A 12,735-nucleotide genomic window follows, 5' to 3' on the forward strand; every position below is an offset into this window, starting at 1 on the left:
CCGACATATCATCTTGAGGTTGACGAAGTCGTCACAGACGCCTTCGTAGTCGATTGGAATGTCTCCTCCCATTGAAGGCACATCGCCGGAAGGCCTGAAATAAGTCCAGGAAAATTCGAGCATCAATGTTAAGTCTAGGACTTGAATCCTAGTGGGCTGGGGATACCACTGTACTCCTAACCATTCAACCATAGGTTAGTTGGCATCAATACGGACAACCTAAATGACATGTGAGAGCAATTTGTAAATATAGAGTCCGATCAATGACCCTACACAAGCTGCGACATGTACGGGAGAATTTTGGATACGAGTAGCAAAGGAGTCCGCCGAGAGACACAACACCAGCAAATTGTTCCAGGAATATGTAGATGGTGTAGTTTGTTGGTTGGGAGCCATAATGTCGACCGGGTGCGAAGCGCCTGCGAAGATCAGATAGAAAGGTGCACGCTGAACGGACGACATGTAGGGCACCCTCGTGCGCCGATGCCCCATGAAGCAGATACTCCAACATTCTTTACAAGAATATAATAGGTAGCCTAACTAATATATTTCTCTCAATGTGCAAGCGTGTTATTTCATCATGCAACATGTATGAAAATTTTTCCACCTCAACCTGCAAACATAATGACAATTTCCATTCTATGATGCTATTTAGTGCCAAAAACGTTCTTATATTATGGGACGGAGGGAGTAAATATTATATGACTATAATAATCTAACACAATACGATCATCTAGTCTAGTGATTTATAACGAGAGAATGCAAGGTGGAATACTCTTTGCTTTCGTCAATCTGGGTGGTCTAGATTTATAGAGGGGAGCCGGTGTGCTCGCGAGTCAAGGAGAATATCCGACTTTTTTTATATATTAGAATAAAAATGTTTTTTTAGACCGTCTCCTCTCTCTCTCTCTCTCTCTTTCCGCCTTCCTTTCCTCTTCGCCCCCAAATCCCACCCAATGCGCCTCTAAAGTATCTCCGAGCCCTAGGGCTTCCGCCGTGCGCTTAGTGTCAGTACCGCCGCCTCACCCCTCAACCTCTCGCGCGCGTCGCCGCCATAGTCGTTCCCGTTCTACCTCAGCGCGTCGCTGCCCGTCCGCGATTAACCACTGTCTTCTGAGGTATGAGCAGTAGTTAAACCCCACGGACCTCCAGAAAGTTTGGGTGTGCATCGTGTAGAACCGCGCCGGTTCTATAGCAGTAACTCGTTTCCCCAGCGCGTAGGGTTCGGGTGTCGAGCTTAATCCCCGCTCCCCTCTTGGAACGTTGATGTTCGCCTTGCAGAATCCGATTTTGTTTCCTAGATTATTCCTCACCCCCTTCTGGATGCATTCGTTTCAGTCGAGCACCATAGGCCTGTGCTTTTGAAGATTAAATTTCATTTTGGTCGTTTTTTGATGGAGAAACTGAATGTAGCATCAAAAACTTAATTTCGGCCAATTCTTGTTCATGCTTGTCTTGAGTTTCCCTTTGTTCAGTTATATGAGTACATGATGGATACTTTTTCTGTAACGGGGAAAAGTGCATGTCGTAATTTAGCTTACGAGGGCGCCTTGATTTCGCGCATGTTTTCTGTGTTCCTTGTCATATGTTTCATGTGCTCATCCATTGCTGGTTTCGCTAATGCACAGAACAGAGAAGTGTCTGCTGGATGGGCTGTAGTTAGATAGCAGAACGAAAAGGAGAACAGTATCACCAGCTTGTACTTCTCATCATGTCTCGGTCGCCACATCTTCCTCCCCGCTGCCCGCCTCTGGGTCCTCAAATCACAGGAAGAGATGACAGCTTGTTCACACAGAGCTGCAGGTTTCCATCAGAGGATCCTTTCTTTGGTGAACCACCGTGTTGGCTAGATGATCTCCTTGCAGATTCTGGGAAAATGCCAAACCTTCCACCTCTTAGGAGAGCTTGTAGCGACTCTGATGCTATCTTGGATGCGCTGAGGACAATTCAGAGCCCAATTTTTCCGATTGAGGAGGGGGATCTGCAACCAGCAGGTGAGACTGGGGACTCGTTGGATGCTGCTGTAAGGGGTGAAAGTGATTCGGGGGTCGAAGTTAGCTGTGTGTATGGTCCAAATTCGCCAAGACAGAAGTGTAGGCTGACCAGTTCAGAGAGTTCCATTGTAAATGCTGTCCTGGAGAATGTCCCTAGCAACCCCTTGCAGTACCTGACCATTGACCCGTCAACCAGTCTGCATGGCAATGTGGCCAATGCAAAAGGAGATGCATGCGATGATGTAAACCATCTAGATCAAGACAAGTCATTTAAAAGGTACACTTCTGTCCCTGAAATCTCTACTGGAGCACCTTCTAATGTTTTCAAAGGTCCAAGTTCTTACAGGATACGATCGTACAACTACAAAAATATTAGTTGTATTTGCAGTGAGAATGCTGGAAAGTATTTCAAGGAAGTGAAAGGTAGACTTTGCGCTCTTAGCTATATAACTAATCAGGATGGAAAATAGCCTGCCTGATAACACATAAGTTACAGTACAAAATTAATGTTAATCCAAAATGTATGCCGTACATCTTACTGTGCAACACTGAAAATAAATATATGTCGTACATCTTACTGTGCAACACTGAAAATTCTGAGCCTTGTCTCCGTAAGTACCCAGCCCCCAGATATAATTTAGTTTTATCTGATCTTGTTAGCACAAGTCGTTCCAAGTTTGGATCTATTCAGTGTATTTAAAATTCACTACTGTACCTATTCCATGACTACAGTGGTAGCAACAGGTTCCTGTGCTTGTAATACTTGGGCCTCCTTTGGTTTAGAGGAATCTTGTAGGAATTTCATAGGATAGGATTTCTATAGGAAAAATTCCTTTAGAGCCCTTTGGTTTGTAGGAATGGAATCCTATTCCTATGGAGGAATTCTTCCTATCCTCCACATTTCATAGGAAAATAAACATTAGCCTAGACTCAATGGAAAAAATCCTATGATGTGAATCAAAGGGCATCTCCTTTCCTATTCCTACTCATAGGATTTGAGATACATGTCATCTCATTTCCTATGACTTTCCTATTCCTACGATTTTCCTATCACTCTTGACCTTGGGTTGTTGAAGTCCCGCGTCAATAAATAGCTGCAGAATTCTTTTTCTATTTGTATAAACTGCAGACTTATTTCAGGGGATGATAATTTGATTAGTACTTCCTTTAGTGATTAGAGCTACCTCTGCTAATTCAAGAGTGATAACTGTCAGTGTCAGATGTAGATACAAATAGTAGTAATGTCCTTCTGTTCATGTTGTCACATTCTCTATTAATATCAGGATCAAGCAATTCAAAACAATATTACAGAAAATCTTTGATGCATGTCTATTCTATTTGTATATACATATATCATATATTTGTGAGCACACTTTTTTTTTCTTGGTCACTATTTTCTTGTGCTATACAACTTTTGAAAAGTAAGTAACTTCATCTGACATTCATGGTGTTGCCTCTAATGTGACAAGTCAATCATGTAAACATTGTGCATTTTAGTATATTTCCCCTTTTGCGTTTTTAATACTATAAGCAGCTCTCTTTCACTCTCAGTTATCTTGGGCTCTGAAGCAGCATAGGGTTGTGGAGGAACAACTCACCTTGCTGCTACAAAGTGTACAACACTAGTGTTGAAGGAACTACTTCACCGTGTTGTGCTACATATCGCTCTAGAGGCAATTATAGGCCAATATGGTAGCAGGAGTTTAATCCAAAACTCCTAGAGCACAAGATCTAGTCTGAGATATTAGATAAGAACAACAAGTTCTATTTATAGGTACTGGTGTACATACTCTGGTTACAAACTAGAGGTGAGGTCCTCTATTTATAGGCTTTGGAAAGCCTTCACACCTCAACTTCTACTTATACCTAGAACACTCCAGAAAACATTACTTAAGGCCTGGCATTCTAGCCATAGCTAGAAGTCTCTAGAAAACAGTGGCTAATGCTAGGAAAACAAGCAAATACTAGACAGGAGTAGAAGTATCTAGAAGTAGTAAAATGGATTTGACTTCTAATTTTCCTTTTCTTTTCCTTCTTGTTCCTCATGTGGTGCTAGTTGACGATAGTCGGACAGGGGTATATAGGAAGTTAGAGTTATGGAGACAAACCTTGGAATCGAAAGGGTTTAGGCTTAGTAGAACTAAAACCGAGTACATGATGTGCGGTTTCAGTACTACTAGGTGTGAGGAGGAGGAGGTTAGCCTTGATGGGCAGGTGGTGCCTCAGAAGGACACCTTTCGATATTTGGGGTCAATGCTGCAGGAGGATGGGGGTATTGGTGAAGATGTGAACCATCGAATCAAAGCTGGATGGATGAAGTGGCGCCAATCTTCTGGCATTCTCTGTGATAAGAGAGTGCCACAAAAGCTAAAAGGCAAGTTCTACAGGACAGTGGTTTGACCCGCAATGTTGTATGGCGCTGAGTGTTGGCCGACTAAAAGGCGACATGTTCAACAGTTAGGCGTGGCGGAGATGTGTATGTTGAGATGGATGTGTGGCCACACGAGGAAGGATCGAGTCTGGAATGATGATATACAAGATAGAGTTGGGGTAGCGCCAATTGAAGAGAAGCTTGTCCAACATCGTTTGAGATGGTTTGGGCATATTCAGCGCAGGCCTCCAGAAGCTCCAGTGCATAGCGGACGGCTAAAGCGTGCGGAGAATGTCAAGAGAGGTCGGGGTAGACCGAATGTGACATGGGAGGAGTCCGTTAAGGGAGACCTGAAGGATTGGAGTATCACCAAAGAACTAGCTATGGACAGGGGTGCGTGGAAGCTTGCTATCCATGTGCCAGAGCCATGAGTTGGCCGCGAGATCTTTATGGGTTTCACCTCTAGCCTACCGCAACTTGTTTGGGACTAAAGGCTTTGTTGTTGTTGTTGTTGTTGTTGTTGTTTCGGAAACTGATATAATTGTACTAAGATTTGATATTTGATGGGATTTTCTAAGGTAGTTTCCATATTTTATTTAATTGGGCCTCTTTCTCTTTAGTAGTGCTACGTGAGTCCTTTAATTATTTACCTAGCAAAAGAGTAGTATTTTTCCTTGTAAAGGTCTACATAAGATATAAACATGATGACCAAGAACTGAGGATTGGCTAAGGGCGTGCGTCCCATGTTTTTTGGGGTGATCAATTTATTATCAACACCAATGATATGCTTCAGAGTAGAAATTTTCACCTTGGCGATGGTGTCAATTTTATCCTTTGCGCTGAAGGGCTCCCTGAGTCTAGGGACCATCTCTTCTGGAATTATAGATTTAGCAAGGCTTGTTAGAGAACCCTTAACCTCTCCCCCCAATGTGATGCTGGCATGGAGAACCTGATTTCATCTGCCAAAGCCTCTTTTGATAAGCCTTTCCTCATGGAAGCCTTTGCTGTGGCTGCCTGTAACATCTGGAAACAGAGAAATCTGAAAGGGTCTGACAATATTAGACCTAGTCTAGGCTCCTTGTCCTTCCAAAAAGGACCTTTTCCTTCTTTCTTATGGAATGAAGGACAGTTGCAGACCTGCTCTTATTTCTTGGCTAGACAGCCTTGGCTAAGTCTTTGTACCACTCTTTCTTTATATTCACCACTCCCCCTTCCTTGTACATCTCTCTCCTTTTTTAATATAATTTTAATGTTGGGGCGTCCCCACAGTTTTGGCTTAAAATAATGCTACAAGGAGTTTGATGTCTTCGCATGGTGAAATTGCCCATTTGGAATTTATAATATCTATTCATATGCGTCTGTTTTATATTCCATACATGGAAGTGTTTTCTTTTACCTGAAGACAGTAGGGAACATTCACAGTCACACTATATTTGAAAATAAGGGGTGAATATGTACATCAAGGGATTTACATGGCCAATGGCCACAGAAAACTACTAAGCTATCAATGCAAGACGAGATAGGGGTTCATTCTTTAGTTTGTATTGGTATATTATTCTCGTTACATTGAGAAGAAAACAAAAACACCATACTGTAACACACATTTCTGCAGGCGATCAGGCCAAAGATCTAGGGTCCGGAAACTTCAATACATTGCTGATCTTGAAAGAACTGTTGACTCTCTTCAGGTAAGTTTGTGACACTGCATGTTAGATATTTACGGAGAATGTTAATACTCTCTCCGTCCCAAAATAAGTGTCTCAAGCTTAGTACAACTTTGTACTAAAGTTAGTAGAAAGTTGAGACACTTATTTTGGGATGGAGGGAGTATTAGTTCTTTCCTTATGACAATAAGTTTGGCTTTTGCTTTTTTAGAACATGGGAGCTGATTTGGCTGTAAGAGTAGCATCTCATTTCCAGCTTCGCAATGCTCTATCAATGGAAAACAAGCAACTGAGGAGACAGATTGCTAGTCTTCAGCAGGCAAAACTAATGAAGGATGGTATGTCTGGGTCTGTCTGCTCTTTAGCAAGTTATAGCTGGCATTGTTTATGAGAAAAATTACCTTGATTTAGGTTATGCATGTTGTTTACATTTATAGTTAATCCAACATGAACTTATGATCATAAGACTGGCCAGCTATTTAATGGAGCTAATAGATGATGATTCGATATAGGCTGTATATCCTATGGACACGTCTAGCCAGCAAACATTTCTGGCTAGATATCCGTGGAACACACCGGAAAATGAATGTTTTTTTATACCTATGCCCGCTCCTGCATCTGGAAAAGGAAACTATGTTCCCGTGTGCCTCACGTGGTCCCCTTGTCAAAGATTCCCTCATCTTCCCAAGCCATGTTCTCATCTCCACCACCGCATGCATGCATCAGCCAAACTGGTCGGCACATTTAATTATATTCCCTTTTTTGCTTGGAGTCTGAGCATTGGAATTGATATCTGTTTTCACCACTGGAGTCCTCGCAGCGATCTCTTCGAAACTAGATCTCGTGTGGGTATGTTTTGACGAACTTTTTCTCCGAGCAACTTCAGTGATATAGGGACCAATTTCAGTGCTATGCGAACCAATTCAGTTCGTTTTTATGATGTCAGTTGGCCTAGTGCTCTTGTAAGTTCGCTACTATGACTGCCAATTAGCCTAGTGTTACCCTCAAATTTTCTACCACGACTTGTGAGTAGCCTACATTATCTAAAGTGCATAGTTGATTTCATCGGACGGTGCGTATGGGTGTGCACCCGCGAAGTCTAAATAGCGCAGCTGCACTTTACAAAATTTAGGATATCCTATTCAGTCACCCATTATTGTGCACTCAGTTTCTCATATATTCCTCGTTGTACTGGAATTGGTATTGAAGCCCAATCATTTTAGTCATTGCTTTCTTTTGAAGTTCAGACACCAAGGATTTGTCAGCCAAATGACACAAACTTCTGTGATCTGTTTTAATCACAAACGGACCTCTCAGTAAAGGATCTCCATTTGTCAATAGCCACAATGATGGCCAAGAACTCCTTTTCATATATAGGTAACTTCTGATTAATGACTCCCAAAGCTTTGCTATAAAGTGCAATAGGGTGTCCTTGAGAAAGCACTGCCCTCTCTCCAGACTGGCAAGCATCAGTTTCAATAGTGAATTGCTTAGAAAAGTCAGGCAGTGCTAACACTGGTGTAGTGCACATGGCTTGTTTTAATGTCAAAAGCCTCTTGAGTCATAGAAGTCCAAACAAATTGTTTATCTTTCTGCAGTAGCTGAGTAAGGGGCTTGGCTAACACCCCATAGTTCTTTAACAAACTTTCTGTAATAGCGTGTTAAGCCCAGAAAACCCCTTAATTCAGTGGCTGAAGTTGTGACTGGCCACATTTTCATAGCTTCAGTTTTATCAGGATCAGTAGAAACACCTCTGTCAGGAATAATATGCCCCAAGTATTCCAACTGGTTGGTTGCAAAGATGCACTTGGACAGCTTGGCAAACAACCGACTGTGCTGCAAGGTTTCAGACACTACTTCCAGATGCTGCAAATGAGTTTCCAAGGTTGGACTGTATACCAGGATGTCATCCATAAAAACAAGCACAAACTTTTATCATGTATTTAGCAAATATGAAGTTCATCAAACACTGGAAAGTGGCAGCGGAATTAGTGAGCCCAAATGGCATAACCCTAAACTGGAAATGGCCATGATGAGTCTTAAAAGCAGTTTTCATCTCATCTTCAGGAAGCATGTGGATCTGAACATAACCACTGCGCAAATCTAGCTTGGAAAAGTACTTAGCACCAGCTAGTTCATCCAGTAATTCATCAACCACAGGTAGAGGAAACTTATATTTTGATTGTGACCATATTAACTTTCCTGTAGTCCACACACAATCTCCAGCTACCATATTTTTTCTGCACTAATAGAACTCGAGAAGCAAAAGGACTCACTGGGAATCACTGTAGCAGCCTGTATCATATCAGCAACTTGTTTTTCTATTTCATCTTTCTGATGTGGGGAGTACCTGTATGGCCTGGAGTTAACAGGAGGTGTACCTGGCAGTAAGCAAACAGCATGATTCAAAGCTTTCTGTGTGGTGGGAGGGCAGAAGGTGCTTGGAAAACTCCTGAAAATTTGTCCAACAGTGCTTGAATTACTGGTATCTCTGAAGAAGGTTTGAGTTTGTCAGAGGAGTCCAACAGAACTGTTGCCCACAACTCATTTGCCTTTGTGCCACTTGTACACTTGCTCAATGGAGACTTCCTTAATGTTATCAGTGCTGGCTGGTAACACTCCTTGTAGCTTAACTGTCTCTCCCTCACGAACAATTTCTATCCATTTTTGTTTCCAATCACATTGCATAGTACTGAAAAGAGATAACCAGTCCATGCCTAAAACTCCATCATAGCCTCCCAGGTCCAATACTTTCATAGGGTGTGTGTAATTATGGCCCTGCATCCACCAGGAGAATTCTTTGACTACTGAGGAACATGTCAGGATTTCTCCATTTGCTACTTTAGCATTAAGTGGGGAGACTTGTCCACCATGGCATTATTCAGGACACTGTTGACTACCTAAGTCCACCAATAGGAGAAACACTTGATTACCTACCAAGGCTCTTAACTTGATACTACATTTGGAGTCTTCAGAGCCAGACAGAGCATGAAGAGAAACAAAATGGGCCTCTGGGTGTTTGGCCTTCCATGTCTGCCACTGCTGACAATAGGTCATCCGACAAAAGGGTATCAGCTGTAGTGACTTCCAGTGCTTTCAACTGAGCTTGAACAGCACACTGATGCGTTGGAGAATATTTTTCTCCACATTTAAACACAATCCATTAGCTCTACAATACTCCATCAACTGTTGGGTCTTCCATAAATCTCCTGGCCCATATTTAGCTCTGTAATCCTGCTTGAAACCACTTGCTGTATGTTTCCGAGAACTCTGTTTACTCTGAAACTTAACTCGTTCCAGCACCCCTTCCTGAATCATAGCATAAGTGGCTGCTTGAGCAACTGTCAATGGTTTCTGTGTTTCCACATGGCCGATGAGCTCCTCTTGAGCCCCATGGTAAATTGGTTAGCCAACATCAGGCCTCCTACAGCAGGGTCATATAGCTCGATATGATACACCAACTGATCAAACAAGTGTTTATACTCTGCCACTGATGACGTCTGCTTTAACTGATGCAATTCATGGAGCTTGTCCCTGTGTACATTCATATTGAACTCTTGCAATACATCCTGGACAAATTTATCCCAATCATGCCACCCAGTGGATTGCTTGTGCGACTGATACCAGTGGAAAGCATTGTCAGTCATGTACAGGGTTGCCACCGCCACTCAAAACCCAGCTGGAATTTGATACATCATGAAGTGTTGCAAGTATCAACCCAGACCCTTGCATTAGCACCATCAAAACGGTGAAACTCCATTTTGGGTAACCAGGAACGCCGCCCCGCTCCCTCTCACCCCTCTGCTAGATCCACAGTTATGGGTGTTGGGGGCACGTGAAGGACCTTACCTGGTGGTGGTACTGCTGGTGGCGGCGGAGCCACTGATGGTCCCAATGGAAAAGCAGGCGCTCTCTGGGTAGGAGTTGGCAACCCCAATGCTCGACGCACTCTGATCTGGGACCTTGATCAGCTGCGACCGCGACGACTACAATTGACTCATCACTTGGCCGTGATCTTGCTGCACCTGGCCAAGTGAGAGCAACGAGAGATCCAACTTCGCTTGGATCTGCTGCACCTGCTCCTGCTGGGCTTTGGATGACAGCGCATGCTCCTCCAACCGTTGATTCATCACCATTATCTGTTCCTGAACTTGATCCAGTGCCGAGGGAGGGAGGGAGGGAGGGAGGGAGGGAGGGAGCGGAGATGAGATGAGATGACCTGGGATTTGAGATCGGAGAGAGCGGAGCGGAGAGGAGAGGAGATGTTATGACCTGGGATTTGAGATCGCCACACGCAGCTTACACAGCTCACACTCACACGAAGATGCCTACACATATTATGTTATCCAACTCAAGACGCTGTCATGCCTACCGCAGACAATGACATTACACCACTGTTGTGCATGGCATCACTCCCCACTCCCTGTGGTGTATAACCATACAAAGCCTTGAATGGACTGACTGCCATATATGCATGATCCGATGTGTTATACCAGTATTCAGCTGAAGAAAGCCATTTAGACCACTTCTTCGGACATGAGTGCATAAAACATCGCAGATAGATCCCCAGACACTGGTTCACTCGGTCTGACCGTCTGTTTGCGGTTGATTTGCAGGCTCATGTTGAGATCCGTACCCATTGACAAGAACAAATTGTTAACCAAGTGTAATAATCAAATTTCTATTTGGGCCTGATGTTAATGTGAAAAAGAATAAGAAAAAAAGAAAACATTGTGCAAGTAGCATAGAGGGATTGTGCCACCCTTTGAAATCTTCTGTTTATAGGGAGAAAGCGAGCTAAAATTTTCCTGCAGCCTGCAAACAGTAACTTTTAATCTGTTTCTATATTTGCTCTCATTTTCTTTTTCTAATTTTCTCCTAACATGGATCGATTGTCAGCTTTGAAATGATGAACCAAATTAAACTAAATTGAGAATCACATTCAGTGCCAGGGCTATTCTTTTAATATTAAATTTATCCTGAAGCCAAAGCAAATTTGCATCGTCGATCAGTTTGTACTTGATATGGTTTCTGATTTTGATATTCGGTTGAAATCCTTTTTTTGACAAATGGCGCTTTTATTATCAAGCGGGTACAAATCATAATGAGCTACCACCAGCATGTGCATAGCTAAGATGCACACAGCCACAACACAAAAGTCTGGCAAAGTAAATAAAAATGACAAGTTGGCAACAGTAAAGTCATATGAGACCAAAACTATGCCTATGTCGACGGAGAAGGTGGACCGATCCGGAGATTATGCTGCCACCCATGTTGGGTGAAAATCTCCCAGGCCACCCTCTCCAACCGCATACACACCGCCTTGAATAGCGATTGGTACTCCGTTCGGTGCAGCGTAGACCACATACGAAGCCAGTGCATACAACGGTAAATAACCTGCATAGGAGAAGAGATTTTGCCATTAAAGACACAATCATTTCTACATAGCCAAAGCGGCCATAGTAAGGCTAACGCTCTCACCCGAATTAGCGTACTAAACGTATTTGGTATTCCATCAAGCCAATGACAATAGATATTGGCAACACTTGTCGGCGCATACAAATTGGATGCTATTTGGATGTCAGACCATGTTGAACGTGCAAACTTGCATCGAAAGAAGAGGTGTTTGATTGTCTCATCATGAGTACAAAAGCTACACTTCTTGCTTCCTTGTAAGTTGCATCGAGCAAAATTGTCTTTAGTTAGCACAACTCCTTTTCGAAGATACCACATGAAAATCTTAACTTTTAGTGGCATCTTCTATTTCCATATTAGTTTATTATTATCCACTGGAATCTCTGAGTGCGGGAGTGCATGGTACATAGTCAACTGTATACACCTCAGTTAACATCTTTGAAGTAAGTGCTAGGGATTTTATTTTGTGATGATTCATATGCAATCTCACTTTGAAAGCTTATGATGCATTTTTGCAGGTCAAACACATTTCTTGAAGAAGGAAACTGAGAGGTTGAAGCAGATCTCTGCGCGTCACCGCAGGAGCAGGAGTGTCACTTCTTGCTTTGAGCCGGGCTCAATTGGAGCAGACCCATCAGCAATCAATTGGCAGACAGTTGACATGTCAAAGCTGAGCTTAAACGGCAGTCCTGCTCCTGTGCCCCCGAGAGGTGGCTATGGCCTGTAAAAGCAACCTGCTTTGGTCCCACTGAGATGAGATCGCGGCAGTAATCCTCAGATGTGGTTAACGATTCACTAACCTGACCAACCATATAGATTCGAGGGTTTAATCCTTTATTAGGAAGAAAAAGTAGTCAGTCCAGTTACCACCAAAAATAGAGGTCGTCAGTTAAGCTTATCTTTTGTAGGATTTCTGCATTGGCTTCCGAATTTTAACACAAATCAGATGAAGCAAGCTTGAGCTTTGCTTGTCACTAGTGTTTGAGGTCTTAGAAATCGATGTTTTTCTCTATGTTACTGCAACTTAAGCGTCCTGATCTTCCCATTAGCGTGGTGATACATGCTGGTACTGATCTTCCGGTTAGTGGTGATTTGGTCGCCATTGATGCATGTGCTATGTTAGCCCTCTGAATGTTTTTCCTCTGGTTGCTGTCTGGAGGATGTTGTTGCTAAGTAAGCTTCTGATGACGTTGATGCAAACGTGCAGGCGACATCTTCTGTTGTGGTTGACTTCTTAGCTGCTAGGGTGTGCATTTTATACTTTACACTGATTTGCGCATTTTTTTTAATA

General features: G+C 42.9%; 1 protein-coding gene across 2 annotated transcripts; it reads left to right on the top strand.

Annotated features, from left to right (window-relative positions):
* Positions 1 to 891: 891 nt before the first annotated feature.
* Positions 892 to 12,492, top strand: LOC109764095 (uncharacterized). Of its 2 annotated transcripts, none has more exons than XM_020322939.4 (5): positions 892 to 1,118; positions 1,629 to 2,271; positions 5,978 to 6,053; positions 6,241 to 6,367; positions 11,963 to 12,492. In XM_020322939.4, exons 2-5 carry the CDS (start codon positions 1,712 to 1,714, stop codon positions 12,169 to 12,171), a joined length of 972 nt encoding a protein of 323 aa, XP_020178528.1. In that variant the 5' UTR covers positions 892 to 1,118; positions 1,629 to 1,711; the 3' UTR covers positions 12,172 to 12,492. The 2 variants fall into 2 exon arrangements, 1 of the variants encoding a protein (XP_020178528.1); XR_012187747.1 differs by having other exon boundaries at positions 893 to 1,118; positions 1,629 to 2,417.
* Positions 12,493 to 12,735: the final 243 nt, after the last annotated feature.

This window comes from Aegilops tauschii, chromosome 6 (assembly GCF_002575655.3).
Source record: "Aegilops tauschii subsp. strangulata cultivar AL8/78 chromosome 6, Aet v6.0, whole genome shotgun sequence".
NCBI lineage: Eukaryota > Viridiplantae > Streptophyta > Magnoliopsida > Poales > Poaceae > Aegilops > Aegilops tauschii.